At 41.8% G+C, this 17,431-nt stretch overlaps 1 protein-coding gene across 3 annotated transcripts in view; it reads right to left on the reverse strand.

Moving 5' to 3' along the window:
• Nucleotides 1-17,431, reverse strand: part of CACNA1H (calcium voltage-gated channel subunit alpha1 H) — a 282,063-nt gene that overhangs the window by 143,812 nt on the left and 120,820 nt on the right. For all 3 annotated transcript variants that reach the window (XM_040356436.1, XM_040356434.1, XM_040356435.1), the window contains exon 8: nt 14,471-14,877. In XM_040356436.1, the coding sequence (XP_040212370.1) occupies nt 14,471-14,877 (407 nt within the window). The remainder of the gene's footprint in view (nt 1-14,470; nt 14,878-17,431) is intronic.

Here is a 17,431-nt window from a genome sequence, read left to right on the forward strand (position 1 = left end):
TAGTACTTCTTTTCTACCACAAGATGTCCTCAGTCTTCTAGGTTGAAAGACAGCCACTACTTTCAAGTCTAGGCCATTGAGTTCAAGCCTACATTTTTTTATTATACATTTTAGATGTGGTGGGGATGTAGTAGGAGATATCCTCCCACTTCCTATGTGGTCTCCAGGACAGGAAATGGGGGGGGGGGGATCTCTCTAACAGGCAAGCAGGTAAAACATAAACTAGAAAAAGATTAAGCATTTGTTGCTGTCTGTGCCCTTTCTGGGAAGGTTACAATTACTATGTTGTCCCCAGACAAGAAATGAGGGAAATTACCTCAACGAGGACATAAACAACAATTAATATAGGAGGAAGGACAGAAGGATGGAATGGAGAGATATGTAGGTTGACCTATAAGAGGGAAAACAGATAGGTGGGAAGGGTAGATATTTGGTGGACCTATAGGAGGGAGAACAGGTGGGTGGGAAGAAGGTTAGGTGGACCTATTGGGAGGGAGAACACATGGATGTCATTGGCAAATACTTAGGTGGACCTATAGGATTCAGAACAGATGGATTGGAAGGGGAGATATTTAGATGGATCTATAGGTGGATATATAGGAGGGAAAACAAATAGGTGAGAAGGGTAGATATTTAGGTGGACCTATAGGAGGGAGAACAAGCCGGGGGATATACTTAGGTGGACCTATATGAGACAGAATAGACAGGTAAGAAGGATATATGCTTAGGTGGACCCATGGGGTAGGACAGATGGCTGGGAAGGGGAAATAGATAGGTGGACCAATACGAGGGAGAACAGATGGGCAGGACCGGACCATTGTGGTAGGTGGATTAGAAGATTTTGTCTGCTACTTTGAAAATGTTTTGGCAGTTTAAATGTAGTATTTCATGTACTATATCCCATCAGAGAAGGCTTCCCTGCTAGAAAAACAGCTAAAATGACAGGGCACTCTGTGTTGGGTCCACAGGCTGGTGTTTTATGACTAGAATTCAAAAAGGGTTCGCCCACACAATTTTTGTTTTTTAAATAGCAGAGTTATGAATCCTGGGAAATGTCCACCGTGTCATTCATTATGTGATGTGAGGGAGTAGGAACACTATGAAGACTGTTGTTCACCAATGGAAGAGCAGATCAATGACTGGCCATGTTGGATGCAACCCCTGAAGTATCTCCATGTGGCTGTTGAAGTATCTCAGGGGGATTTAAAACTTTGGTTAGAACTACTGGTCTAAAAACAGCTTGTACTGATAAAATTTGCCAGTAATTAAACTTTTGTTTAAGTTACAAAATGTCCTCTTGTATTTGGTCATCCTTGTTGCAATAGACAGTATTACCTCCTTAGAACAGAAGGCATTCCAATATCCTCCCAAAAATGACAGAAGCAATGCAAAAGATTCATTTTCCAGTAATACAATTCTGCATGGAAGGGGTTAATCTGTTGATTCATTGGCTAATGACTATTGAGCATGAACAAAAAATTAAGATTTATAAGGCGGGATCCATCTGCGTATGAATGTGGAGCTTCTCCAGACTAAGCCGCACAGTCTTTTGTGGCTGTACACATTCAGCCTGGATTTGTGTATAAAGCAGCGGGAGATGGTGGGGGCTAGCTGTATTTGCAAGTAGATATGTAAGAACACTGACGAAGAACCGATTAATTAAGGATTTTTTTTTTAGATTCCCCCAAAGCCGGTGAACTGAGATGTCCACAGATGTTTCCTATTCAAGTTGATTGCTACCTTAGTCTTGAATGTTTCAGCATTTTTACACGCCATCGTCTTTATGCATTTATAATAAAAAGTTGAGAAGTGTCTTTCTGTTATGGGTTTCAAACATCTGTTATATTTTTTTCTTAGTTTGGGACACAAATGAATTCTGTCCCACATCCCAGTTTCTTCCAACGGCACATAAGCAGAACAGTCTGTTTTCATAATGGTGACTCATGTCTAGCCGCCGGTTGTAAACAAGAGTTATTAATCCATATTTCTGCGTGACACTGGGGCACCTGGCATAAGAGATAGAGAAGAATACAATCTGTTTCCTTTTGTAAGTCGTAGTGCTGTTGAGATTTTGCTAACACAGCACCAAAGAATGATAAGGGGCTTGTGTGATGGCCCCTGATAAATATTGCAAAGTGAATTATTGGATACAGGTCTTGTACATTAATAGCTCTGCCATTTAGAACTGTGGAGCTTTAGATGGCTTACAATGTTGGGAAATAAACCAGCATGTTGGGGGTTGGTGAAACCACACGCTTTGGGATCTGAGTTAGTAGATCTATCAGCGAAAAAGGACTTCATGAAACAAGATGAAGAGTTTGGCTTCATTGAGTCTACAGTTCTAGAACACATGGTTTGTGAAACCATAAGCCAGCAGCTTGAAGGATGAAGGAAGATTTGGGTTCATATAATTAACTCAATGGGGCTTGGCTTGAGGAGTCGCCAGGTCAGAGATTTGGTTTGGTAAAACATCAGCTGGTGGACCTTAGTGGCTGTAACCTTTATCTGACTTGACTCGGGTTATGGACCCATCAGCTTGTGGAGATGGGCGAGTAGAAATCTTTTTTAACAAAAGAAAGCGAGTAGAAATCTTGACTTCACACAGGTTCATGGAACATCAGCATTTTGATTTTACTTCTCCACCTTTTCATTGCCAATGTTTCCAATGTAAGATAAAATTGACTGTGTATTGTTAACTGTATGCGAGGTACGAGTACGAGGGTTCTTCAAAAGTTTCTGCATTTTTTAAAACTCTATTACATATTAAAAAAATGTTTTGACGACCCCACATATATATCATGAAAAATATTATTTTTGCTTAAATGTTTATTTTTTTAACTTTCTAATTTCTTAGACTAGGTCACCCTGGCCTTTCCTTCTGTTCTCATTGTTAAGGAGGTCAATTGTCATTGATACTGTCATGGCTGGCAAAACTGAACCTACCACCAACATTTCTGCCCACTAATGCTTTTACTCAATGGCGCAAAAGTTGAGTTACTACACTTTTTACCTTCATAGTGCTTGTGCACACACCTTACAGTCCCTGGTAGAAATAACGATCCCTATGATAACCCAGCCCCAAAGGTATCTGATATACTTGCACTGGTCACCCCTTCACCACTCTATAATAAAAATGTACACACTAGCATGAACCAAACGTGCATGTTTATGGACCTACTGGCCAAGAGACAACAAGAAAGAAGGTTGGATTGTGCCTGTACATTCAACAGCTTGCAGAGTAAGGTATGGCAGAAGTTGTTTTTATAAATGTGGTACCACCTGCTGCCATTGCTAACATTGTCAATCCATTTGACTTTATATGTGGCAGTTGTTTAGCCTCCTGTGATAATCTGAGGATGTTCTATTAAGCCTTTGACCCATATGAGATGTACTGGAACATCTGGAGATCTTGGCAATTTGGATATCTTGTGTTAGGTGAGATAATTGTTTCTATATTACTTGACGGGGGAACTACTGAATGTTTAGAAGGCATCCGTTCTATCGGTCCTTGTTGCTTTGAATTGAACTTGAACTGTTTGTTTTGTGAAGGCCCCAATGTATGGCCTTGAAACGTTGCATTATTTCCACAAAATAATAAGGCTCTTTTTGAGCATTCAATGTTCTCCTGCTGCACATTTTACAGTACTCTAATGTCCATGGTGGCCTTAAAGTAACGTTGTTTTGGAGCTTGCAGATGTACAACGATGGAAAAAAAAGCTAAAGCTGGAGTTTCTACTTAAACTGTTTACATTTTTACATTCATTGTATAAATCACAATGACACCAACCATTTAAGATAATATACGAACATGGGAATCAGCAGAGCATAGATGATAGGTATGCTTGTAAATAACGCTGGGATGTCAGCTGCCTGATTCACACTTCATGGCGTGGGGCGCGTGTCATCAGATGACAGATAGGGGAAAGGGCATTTGGTGACATAAAGCAGCAGATTAAAATGCCATGTTTACCCAGCAGTAAACATAGCGAACAATGATATGAGTTATACGGTGCAAGATGAGATAGTCTGAAAACTCCCACTCAAGCTTCAAAAAAAAATATCTTCCCACATCAAAATCAATTCCCTACGCCTGGCGGTTAGGCCTATCTTGTGAAATCTGCCACTGTGGGATTAGGTTTTTACCTATGTGTGTTTTATTTTCATAGGATTTTTAGTCACCAAACGTCGGCTGGTTTGCTTTTTAATAGCATATTGGACATTATCAAGGCAAAATGTATATCCTATTTAGAGGCAAGAAAATATTTTGTGCCTCAATCTTCAAAAGCACAAATTGAAAGGATTTAAGTCAAATTCTAAAATTCTGTGAAATTTGGTCCATATTTTTTTTTTTTTTTTTTATGTAATCTTTATTTTAAAGATATTTGCAGATAACAAACAGAATAACATGAAACAAAACATAATTATGTAAGGCCACAATGCATGGGAAGTCTTTCGCCAGGTACACACAATCAGCAAAGTAAGAAAGGCCAAGGAATATCGAGGGGTACATACAATTCGGAGATCATATCTGGGGGAATATTTATCAACATATAACAACCATGATATAAATTCAAACATCTATTTTTTTTTAGTTTTTCTAGTATTGCTCAGCTTGCTTCCAGTGTTAATTTCGTCTACTAAAATATTTTGGTCGACTAAATTAATACTATTTAAGTCGACTAAAATACGACCAAAACGAAAACAATTAAGATGACTGAAATACGACTTTTCATATTTATTTTTTCTTGAGTAATATATTCAGGAAATATATGCAATGGCATTACAGTCAATAGAGTTTACGTTTTTTTTTTATATTTTTTTTTATATATTTTCAAGTTGTACTTCTGCTTGTCAAAAAACAATATTTTTATTTGTTTAGGAAACTTGGTTTTAATTATAAAGACGTAATATATATCACAACGGCTAAATCTGTGTCTGTAGTTTATGTTCAAATCTTAAAGGGTCACTAAAGGAATTTTTTTGACACTGACCCCTGCCCTATTGACACTGACTCCTGCCCTACTGACACTGACCCCTGCCCTACTGACACCATCCACTGCTCTACTGACTGACACCATCCACTGTCCTACTGACGCCAGCCTCTGCCCTACTGACACTGACCCCTGCCCTACTGACACCATCCACTGCTCTACTGACTGACACCATCCACTGTCCTACTGATGCCAGCCTCTGCCCTACTGACACTGACCCCTGCCCTACTGACACCAACCACTGCTCTACTGACTGACACCATCCACTGTCCTACTGACACCAGCCTCTGCCCTACCGACACTGTCCCCTGCCCTACTGACACCGTCCACTGTTCTACTGACTGATACCATCCACTGCCCTACTGACACCAGCCTCTGCCCTACTGACACCATCCATGTGTGTTTGAGCTCTGGGTGTACTCCCTAATGCAATAGGCTGTGCACACCTATTGGTGGTTCCTTAAATTTCACATCTCCCATCCTGTTCATTGATAATGAAAATCTGCCTTGACACAATCAATGGTGACTGGATTAAGGTGTCTTTGGATATAAATGCTAGGGTACGCTTTTGGGAACATTAGATCTGAGAGAATGGAAAACCTATGCAACCTCTTTAACATTAGTCTAGCTGAAAATTATTAACATCTACTAGCTATACCATAACTTGGATACATCAGAACATACACAGACATTCTTCATCCATTTCTGTCTCATAATGGTGACCCAAATAAGTAGAAAAGGGCAAATCTCCCAACTGGGAAAACAAAGAGCAATAAAAAGCTCACAGGAAGTCTAACCATCCCAAAAAAAGGATTTGGTTTTAGGTACACTTTAAAGATTCCAGCAACCACTGGCATTTTGTGGGCCAACTGCCCAAGACAGAAAGTAGGAGCAAAATTAGAATTCCTCTGAACGAGTCTAAACGAAAAATGTATATGTTTGATGAGGCATTTCAATAAATACTAGACAACCAGCATTACTATTGCCCTTGTGGATGCCATGAAGATGTCAATACTTAAACACTGTCTCTTCTTTGCCCTATATTATCATACCATGCCCCCAGTTGGGCACCGCAAGGGTTACGCACACCACCAGACTGAAATTCTGCCTCTAAAGTCAAATATGATATAGTGATGCGGAAAAATTGCTCAGGAAAAATCTGCAGGTTTGGAATGAATTTCCATTTCACATGAAAGAGCTTTATCTTCTGAGAAAATAACCGGGCACCTCGGCAGACAATATGCTCAATTAAGATTCTTTGCCTGAACTTCTTAGGAAAGGAGGTTCCATCAAAAGGTTTACGCATCAAAACAGAGAAACGAATCCCAGTGCAAAGGAAAAGCCTGGAGAAAAGTGACGTTTTATTTCCACTTAAAAGCCAAATCTTTCATTAGCATTTTAATAAAATGTGTCTATGTATTCTCTACAGAAGGTAAGCTGCGTGAGGAAGCGGCTCTGTGAACAATGGGGACCTTCAGAAGAAGGCTAGCCCATTAGGAGCGCTCCGCTACCAGTCTCCTTGTAAGTGGGTATTTGCTGTGTCTAATAAACTCTGCAATTCTACCTTTGGAAATGGACATCCGCTGAGCCAGCATCCCATAGATGAAAAGCAGGAATCAAACGGTATCAGACCACCAGTGCTGTATGCATGCTCTGTTATATCCTCCATTCGCAGTGCACATTCAGCAAGACAGCAGCGGGGGGATTTGTTATGCGTCAGAAAGTAGTGGAACTGGCAATAGGTACCAGCAGAACGGCGTGGTGTGTCGTTTATTGCCTCGGGAGGTGCCATGATTCCTAGAGAACGAGACACATGCAAATATACAGAAAATCTGCTATTGCATTTAAGCCAATCTAAAGTGCACTTTAGGCATGTCAAAGTGGGCTCTCAACCAATAGTTTATTGATAGTATGTTATTTAAACATACCTTAACCACTTGACAACTGGGCACTTAAACACCCTTCCTAACCAGACCAATTTTCAGCTTTCGGTGCTCTCACATTTTGAATGACAATTACTCGGTCATGCAACATTGTACCCAGTGGAAATTTTTGTCCTTTTTTCCCCACAAATAGAGCTTTCTTTTGGTGGTATTTGATCACCTCTGGGTTTTTTATTTTTTGTGCTATAAATGAAAAAAGACTGTAAATTTTGTAAAAAAAAAAGATTTTTTCTTAATTTCTATTATAAAATTTTGCAAATAAGTAATTTTTCTTCATAAATTTGGGCAAATATACTCACTGTTTTCGACTGTAATCTCTTCTCTCCTCACACACAGTATCCGTGTGAGGAGAGAAGAGAGACGGACCTCGCTGTGACCCCTGTTTGTTTCCATTGTGATCGCTCCCTTATTGGCACGCTGTTTTTATTTTGGTGTGGCATGGGGGTTCCCCTCAAAATGTATATCTGACCTAAGCGCCTGGTATAGATTGGGCGGGACCCACATGCCGTTTTTGTTTTTTACATTTTTCTATTGCCGGAAAATTCAGCAATGTTTTTTTAATTCAGCACAATAATTTTACCCCCTTTCACGTTCAGCAGGCATAGTGCCTGCTGAATGTGACCCATTCCAGTGAATAGAGTCGTCCTGCAAGCACACTAGTATGGAGATTAAGTATCTGGTGAGGTGGCGATACAAGGCCTAAAACAAGCATTCTACTGGTCTATGGCCAGCTTTACTGTTGCCTTGGTCAGTTTAGGCCCTGTGTATAGTCTGTGCCTAAAATCCAAGGCCCAGATTCACAAAAGAGATACGACGGCGCATCTCCAGATACGCCGTCGTATCTCTGCCTAGCGCTGTCGTATCTATGCGACTGATTCATAGAATCAGTTACGCATAGATATTTAGTAGATCCGACAGGCGTAAGTCTCTTACGCCGTCGGATCTTAACTGCAATTTTCCCGGCGTAAAGTTGCCCCTGGGTCTATGAGGCGCAGTCAATGTTAAGTATGGCCGTCGTTCCCGCGTCGAAAATTTTAAAAATTACGTTGTTTGCGTAAGTCGTCCGTGAATGGTGCTGGACGTAATTTACGTCCACGTCAAAACCAATGACGTCCTTGCGACGTAATTTAGAGCAATGCACGCTGGGATATTTTAGGGACTGCGCATGCGCAGTTCGTTCGGCGTGGGGACGTGCATCATTTAAATGATACACGCCCCCTACCCGCCGAATTTGAATTCCGCCGGGTGATTTACGTTACGCCGCCACAACTTTACACGCAAGTGCTTTGTAAATAAAGCACTTGCCTGAAAAACTTGCGGCGGCATAACGTAAATGAGATACGTTACGCCCGCACAGAGATACGCCGATCTCTGTGAATCTGGGCCCAAGAGGCTACAAAAGGACATAGAAACCAATTTGCACTTTCAATTTGTACCTTCAAGAACTACATAGTACCAAAATGTCTTTGGTATTGTTAGCTGAGACACTTTTTTAGGTTTTGACGGGTTCTCTTTATGTATTCAGAAGGCCATATAGGATTGTTGCAGAGACAGAGACTGAGGGACTGCAAAGTACAGAAAGTGATAGAATAGAAGAACATAATTTAATGACAATAATTTACCTCACTGCTAAAAAGAACAAATTGGCCACTCTAAAATAAATTGGTTATACGTAATTTGTCCCTTTAAAAGCATGTGGCTTAATGACATCTAATCTGGAATATTTTGTTGCTATATACAATTTGGAAGATTGTACAATGCTATAGACATTTGAATTTATCTATTCATATCTCAAGTGAAAAATCTTAATATCCCTGATCTTTAGGTAAAGAACAATCACTTCACTTTTGAGATATCAGCAATTTCTAATGATCAGAGACCAGCAAAGAGCCTAATTAGCAATGCTGTAGGAAATTGGATGGAGATGCTTCTCTCAGACCCCTGGATGGGCTGCTAACACTTATCTACCAATTCACCTCCAGCAAGTCAGCGCATTATAATTGAGAAAGCTTTCTAAGAAATCTTGGCTTTTGTGTGATTCTCAGTACTGGGATATATATATTCAGCAGTAAATGTCTTGAGGAGACCTTCAACTGCACTTGAAACTTCAACTGATGAGAATGAGGCCTACCAAGTAAAGCCATTACACCAGGGGTGTCCAAACTTTTTTCAAAGAGGGCCAGATTTGTTAAAGTGAACATGCGTGAGGGCCGACCATTTTGCCTGACATTCTTTGAACCATTAAAATTTGGTCTAAGTGTGTTCGCCTGAGCACTAATACACTGCGCAACAAGAATTCCCTTGCCTTTGTGTCCGTGTGTGGTATAGAGATGAGCTTGGGCGTCTTATTTGGATATACCGTATTTATCGGCGTATAACACGCACCTTCACTTTAGGAGGGAAGTTTCAGAATGTTTTTTTAAATAAAGAACTGTGAAGCAAAATAAGGGTCAGTGCCCATCAATGCAGCCAAATCAGTGGCCATCTGCAGCCTCGCCATTGCCATGAATGCAGCCTGATCGATGCCCATCTGCAGCCTCGGAGGGGATGGGGCGGGCGGAATGAGCGCCAACAGATTACATACAGGAGAATCTTCTGTTTACACAGCAGCCTCTTTAATACAATGTCCCGCCTCCTATGATAGACAGAGGAGTCGTTCAATGGCAGTCCAGGAGACGGGACTTCCTATTACAGATGCCACCAAGTAAACAGGAGATTCTCCTGTATGTAATTTGACAGCACTCATTCCCCCCTCCCTGTCCCCTCCGAGGCAGCGCCGATAAATACAATATATATCTTTTGTGGCCCTGGGGGCCACAAAATATATATATCCAAATTACCAGGGGGGCCATATTAAACTGGAACGGGGGCCTCAATTGGCTCGCGGGCTGGACTTTGGACATGCCTGCATTACACTGTCAGTATAAGACCAATTCTTTATAGAGTCTTCTGTATTTTAGCCAGTAGTAAAAGTAAAGGAACAAACTATGGCTATTCCTAACTGCAGGCTCCTTGTCCTTCCCAAAAAAGCCTTTACAGTGGAATCACGGTTTAATAGTAACTTGGTTTGAGAGCGTTTTGATTTGCAAGCAACTTTTTTTTTTTTAATTCTGACTCGGTTTGCGAGTGTTGACTCGCAAGACGAGCAGAATTCAAGCTAAATAGGCCTGCAGTACCTCATTTGGCCTGAGGTTCGGGGGCGCAGAAGCCGAGCAGAGCCGAAAATAGGCCTGCAGTATATCAGTACATTTGTGTAACAGCACTGGTGAAGGGGAGTGAACCACAACTGCGGTTAGCAAGGATTTCTATGCGCTTCTTTATGTGACAACTCAGTATTGGCCCCAGGCGTCACTCCTCGCAAACAGGAGTTTGGGGGATCTCTACATCATCTCTCTGTCACATAAAGAAAGGCGTTGAGCTACTAAGAATGGACGCATTACAACATGCGACCAGAGCTTAGCGTTTAAAATTATGTACTAAAAGATTGCAATGCACAACTGTACGCTAGTGGTTATGAGTATTACATAGCGTCGTGCATTAGGCGACTAAGGGAGAAGGTATGGAATACGTCAACCCTTAGCATAGAAAGTTTTAGGCGAACATGTTCCGCAACTTTAGGGCATAGGCCCATATACAAGTAGCACTTATGTCAGCACGTAGTAAATATGCGTTGTAGCGACAACCGATAGTTGTATAAGAGTAGCAATTTATAGCTTAGGTATTTTGCGACAACTATTAGATGCGTATAAGAGGCAATATAGTTCAGGTTATTATAGTTGTATCTGAGAGGCAATATAGCTGAGGTAATTGTAGTTACATACATGAGATAAATATTGAAGATGTAATAGTAGTTGCATATATGAGATAAATATTGCTCTAGTAATTTGAGGGTAGCTGACCCTTTAAGGTACTCCTTAGCAAACAGTCCTTAGCACAGCAGTATCTCCCAAATAGTATGTCGATATCCACACGGCACATTTAGTAACACAAATATATCAGATGAAACACAAGCAGCAGATCTTTCTATAGGACTACAAGTGATACAATAGCTACTTATCCGTTTGCAGACTTTAATGTAGAGGATAGGGATTCCGTGGTATAGGGTATTCAGCAAAGGCCTCAATGTTGTAGTAGGTGCAATAGCACTAAAGTAGTAGTTGTTGCCTGGAGCGGTGTTGCAGCATGGGGAGCGATGGCAGCGTGGACAAAGTAAGAGTCTGTTGCTAGCTGGCCATAATGTTGCCTCTATAGTAGCGTGGCCGGAACGGCTGACAATAATAGAACAACCCCTGGAAGCCAAGTGAATGCCTTTATAGGCAGCAGAGGCGTAGTGCAGGTGCAGTGCATAAGCACTGAATCAGGCAACCGCCGTGATACGGCACACTTCCGCATTCCAGCATGGAACGCACTACGGCTCTGAAGGCGCCTGATTACAGAAAGTAACAGGCGCACGGAGAGCCTGTTACAATATGGCCTGAGGTACGGGGGCACAGGAGCCGAGAAAAGCCGAACATTGGCCTGCAGTACCTCATTTGGCCTGAGGTACGGGAGCGCAGGAGCCGAGCCGAAGTGTCCTCGGCCCTTTTCGGATGTTTTCTGCGCTCCCTGGCGCCCCACCTCTGGCCACATTCGGTATTGTATCCCATTGAAGTCAATGCAGAACTAATTATTTTCTTTCCATTGACTTCAATGGGAAAACTCGCTTTGATATGCAAGTACTTTGGATTATGCTCGTAATCCGAGGTTCAACTGTATATCCCTGACAATATGTTCCAGTGCACCTGTGGAGCCCCTCTCCTAGATGCACTCTAGACCAGTGGTTCCCAGTAAAAGGCCGCAGCCTCCCTCTCCCCAGGCCTTCAGCCAGCTGCTGATCCCTTAACCTCCCATAGTGCCTCTTAGTTCCCATAGTGGCTTGCAGTACCCCTCAACCTCAGTGCCCTCAGGCCTCCTGAGAACCCTCAGCCTTCAGAGTGCCTCCCAACCTCCCACAGTGTCTACCATCCACCTGCAGTGCCCTCTAGCTTGCTGAAGCAGCTGCCAGCCCCTTGTAGTACCCCCAGCTTCCAACAGTGTCTCCCACTGAACCCCCACTCTTTGCAGTGCACTCAAGTCTCCAACAGTGCCCTTGGTAAACCCTCAGAGTCCCCATTCACTACTCCATCCCCTACAGCACCACCAAGTCTGCTACAGAGTCCCCTAAGTGACACCCAACCCCATTCAGAGCCCCCCCCCGGCATTTCATATTACATATTATGTATTCCTATACTGTTATCGTATCTGCTCTGCTCCATTTAAGATTCCAATGCAAGAACCTTAGTAGCCAAAATCTGGATATCAGGCGTGTGTTTTGGCACCAATCTGGAGCAGTGGTTTTGTATTCTGCGTGTTGCATGTGTCTGAGACTGGAAGTTCCTTTTGCACACAGAAAATGATTTGATGATCCGGCCATTTTAAAATTTTGCATAGCATGGGAAAGAATTCACTCAGGGTTTATTCTTTTATCTTTAAGCTTTAATAAGTTGTTCTGTCTGTAATACTAATTTTAAAAATAATTCCTGGATGCTTTAGGTAATCAATATAAATAATTCATCTGACGATAAACAGCCAATGGGAGAGATATACTTTATTTGAATTACTATGTGCTTTAAAGTATTAAGCCTACAATGATATATTTTCTTCAGCCAGATTCTCAGACAATATCGATCTGTTGTATATAAGAATATGTTTCAATGCATATTTATATGGTGAAATGTGGTATCTGTGGGTTCCTGGGTTTAAATACATAATGTATTAATACACTTAGCACTTTATTAAATAGCTCTCTACTTTATATTAACACTTTTTGGTAGCGCATTAGTATTTTTCCAATATTAATACATTTTTAACGGTGGATATATTATACCAGGTATTTTGATGGTTTGGTCTGTGCATTACTATAAGAATTGTTCTCAAATAAAACTGTTATTGAAAAAAATAAAGAATTGTTCTCTTTTTTAGATCATTTTAAATTTGGGGTTTGGCATTGTGCCTTTTTGGAATTATTATTCTTGCAAATAAATAAAAACAACATTTTATACATATCTATATGTTGGATCCGTGAACAGATCCCCTGCTGAATCAAATCAGAATAAGGCCTCGTACACATGATAGGTTAACCAGAGGACAACGGTCTGATGGACCGTTTTCATCGGTCAAAACCGATCGTGTGTGGGCCCCATAGGTTATTTAACCATCGGTTAAAAAAAAGCCAACTTTCTTTAAATTTAAGCGATGGATTCCTAACCGATAGGTCAAAACCGATCGTTAGTAGGTACAACCATCGGTTAAAAATCCACACATGCTCAGAATCAAGTTGACGCATGCTTGGAAGCATTGAACTTCGTTTTTTTTAAGCACGTCGTTGTGTTTTACGTCACCGCGTTCTGACACGATCGTTTTTTTAACCGATGGTGTGTAGGTGCGACGGACCATCAGTCAGCTTAATCGGTTAACCGATGACAACGGTCCTTCAGACCGTTGTCATCAGATGGACTGATCGTGTGTAAGAGGCTTAAGATGCTACTATGGGGCCAGAATCTCGTCAGGAAAAAACCCTTGTTTTTTCTGACACACTCCATTCAAAAGAACCACGGTTCTCTGTAAAGGCAAGAACGCGGTGACGTCATCATGTACGACGAGCATGCAGCTCGTCACATTCGATGCCGTCGCCGCCATCTTGCTGCACCCTACCTATGCCTAGGAAGCTACCGCGCATTGCGTCAAAGTCATTTCAAGCATGCGTGGGTTTCCACGGAGACAGGTAAGTATACACACTCTCGGGTTTCTCGGCAGGAAAACTGCAGAGAATCTCACGACGAGAAAATAGAGAACATGTTCTCTATTTTTCTCGTCTAGATTCTGGGCAGTTTTCTTGTCGAGAAACCTGAAAGCCTCGTACACACGCTTGGTATACTCGACAAGAAAGCTCTGCCAGCAGTTTTCTTGCTGGTTCTTGCTGAGTAAACCGAGCGTGTGTACGAGGCTTTAGTCTAGTGGGCCCCATAAAAAGTTTGCCATGGGACCCTATGATTTGTTGTTACACCCCTGGACTACAGTTTATTGCCGCGTGAGCACTAAGGATGGTTTTAAAGCAGATCACTGGACCTTTATTTTACCACCTCCAGTTGCAAGAAGATGAAAATGAAGACATCTGCAACTAACAAGATTTCGTGATCTGAGCAATTATCCTCACAAGAAAAATGCCAGAATGAGAATGATACCTATTGAGCTGCTAGGTTGTGTTCACTTAGTGGCATCAATACAATGGGGTTGATTTACTAAAACTGGAGAGTGCAAAATGTGGTTTAGCTCGGCATGGTAGCCAATCAGCTTCTAACTTCAGCTTGTTCAATTAAGCTTTGACAAAAACTGGCTTCTATGCAGAGCTGCACCATATTTTGCACTCTTCAGTTTTAGTAAATCAACCCCAATATATTCATGTTTGTCTGGAACCTACTTTAACAAATTAATACAGCCTCAAAATGTGTTACCCACCTGCTCATGATACTCAATGCCCATGCTGAGAGTGTTAATCAAGATGGCGATCATGATGCCTCGGTTGAAGTACTTGCTCTCCACAATCCTCTTGAGCCTGTTGGTGAACTCCTCCCAGAGCTTGTAGACCTTGTTGACCTCTTTCTCTTTCTCTTTCTTCTTGTACTTCCTCCTCTTCTGTATTTGGTCTCTTTGGTCTCCATACCGGAGATCCTGCGTAAACTCGTACACGCAATTCGTGTCAGATTCGCAGCTTTCAGAGTCACTGATCTCCATTTCTGGGTTCTCCAGTAGGCTGGCACAGTAGGTGCAGTTCTGAAGCTCACAGATGATCTGCCTGGCCTGAGGGCTTGGTAAGGAGCAGGGGACACTGAGATTAGATAATTTGCTGGAACTTCTGCACAGCCCTGAAAGAGCGAAACAAAAACAGATGAGAATAGTGACAGGATGCCCTACATTAAACCAAAGTGCAACAGGACTAAGCATATGGAGTACCTAAAGTGACCCCTTTTCTATACTTATGCAGGGCAAAATAAAAGGGTCACTCCAAGTGTTACTAAACCCACAACAGTAAAATCAGTCTGTGTATGCAGTACTACATGCCTGTTATACTCACTGTGGAACCTGAAGGGTTAATCCGGCGCATTGTGTAAAAAGTCTGTTTGATCTTGTCTTCACTGATCCTCCCCTTCTTTTACTATCCCCAGTCCATCTTCTGACAGTACAGAGCCCTAGGAAGCACTCTGCATATGATCAGTTTGGTGTATATTGCTAGAATTTTTTTTTTTTTTGGGAGGGTGCATGTGATTGACACAGGGCCAATCAGCACTGTCCAGACAGAGGGTCAGGGGTCCTGCAGCCTCATATGATAGTGATAGAAGTCATAAGACGGCGATATACTGCTGATAATAAAAGGTATTTAGCAGTTTATAATTAACTAAAATATTTGCATTTCCATGTTCTGTGTACTGTGGGAGACCAGATATAGTTAATGCAGGGTCCTGGGTTTAGTAACACTTTTTTTTTTTGCAATCAAATATTTTTGTATTGTTTTTTATACAATACAACAGAGAAAAACACACCAACTCACATAACATTTCTCCATTTCCCACCTATTCCCCCACCCAAATAAACTGCGCTCGCCAGTTTACATTTCCTTCTTTACTCAAATACCCTCCATCACAATATTAAAAATTAAAATAAAGTTCTGTCTCATTATTGATTTTCCTCAGTATCTTTAGTATTCTCAGATGGCTCCCCGGATAAATTAGAAACCAGCCACCAATTTTTGCAATTTTTTTAGGATTCCTCCTATGTTTACATGTTAATTCCTCTCGTCCTAAATTAAGATTAATCACTTTAATTCATTGATCTATTGTTGGCGGGTATTTTGATATCCATTTTTGCAATATGAGTTTACATGCCATATACATAGTTCTCAATCACATCACATGCATTTCAGCTGGGAGGGTATCTTCTGGTATAATCCCTAACAATGCTATTTTTCGATCAAAATGAAACAGTGTAGAGTTTATATCAAATACACCCTCCCAATAATGATGCAATTTAGGACATCATCACAACATATGTATAAGTATACCTGTGTTAGTGATAGGCCTCGTACACACGACGGAGGAACTCGACGGGCGAAACACATCGTTTTCCTCGTCGAGTTCCTTGTTAGGCTGTCGAGGAACTTGACAAGGCAAGTTTCTCCATTCCCGTCGAGGAAATAGAGAACTTGCTCTCTTTTTGGCTCGTCGAGTTTCTCGACAGTTTCCTCAACGAAAATGTACACACGATCGGCAAAAAAAAAACTTGCTGGTTTTTGCCAAGAAACTTGGTCGTGTGTATGGGGCCATACACCTTGGACAATTTGATGTATCTGTTTTTCCCCAGGAATATAACTTTGAAGGAGTATAATGGACTCTGTGATTGTGAATGATAAATAACTGAGTCAAACATTGTTAGGAGGATAGGGATACCTCAAATAAATTCTTCAAGGCTTGTTCCCACTCCTTATCACTAAGACCCCTTTCCCACTGGGGCGGTTTGCAGGCACTATTGTGCTAAAAATAGTGCCTGCAAACCGACCTGAAACAGCAGCTGCTGTTTCTCCGGTGTGGAAGCCCGAGGGTTTTTCAAACTGGAGCGGTGCGCTGGCAGGACGTAAAAAAAAAAGTCCTGCTAGCTGCATCTTTGGAGCGGTGAAGGAGCGGTGTGTATACCGCTCCTCCACTGCTCCTGCCCGTTGAAAGCAATGGGACACCGCGGCTATACCGCCGGCAAAGCGCCTCTGCATAGGGGCTTTGTAGTGGTTTTTAAACCTTTTTTAGCCACTAGCGGGGGGGGGTAAAACTTAGGGTTGGGGTTAGGGTTAGGGCTCAGTAATTGCAGTAGGGACCCAACCCAGAGGTCAAAGGTCAGAAGGCGGGTTCTCAGAGGTCAATGATCAAGAGGCATGACTTACCCCAACTAAGTCATCGAATGAACAAGTCGGGGAATGAACAAGTCGGGGAAAGCGCATATTTAATTGCTCCTTGCTCCCAGCACATCCATGTGAGTTACTCAACCTCTTCCATATGAAAACACTAGGTGCCTCATAATCGACCCATCGCTGTCACATGGGACAGCACACAAAGTCCATAGCCCAATGTGAAAGTTGGTCTGGAGATACACGTGGCTTTCTTCAACAGTCCCACTGGGAGTGAGTAAAGGTGTGTAAATACTGCTGGAGAGTTATGTGTCCATTTAATTTTGCCTGAATGAGTGAAAGAAATTGTCACTTAAAAATAAAAACACTTCTATTCATTAAAGTGCCTGGTTGTCAAGTTGACCTTCTTGCTTTCAAATTTTCTGGTCTGAATTGAGCAATTTTGGAACTACATTTTGCCGTTCTGCATATGTGTTCTGGGTTGGTGAGTCAAAGTATTGAAGCTAGTGGGCCAGTATAAAAACCAG

This window comes from Rana temporaria, chromosome 6 (genome assembly GCF_905171775.1).
Source record: "Rana temporaria chromosome 6, aRanTem1.1, whole genome shotgun sequence".
NCBI classification, from domain to species: Eukaryota; Metazoa; Chordata; class Amphibia; order Anura; family Ranidae; genus Rana; species Rana temporaria.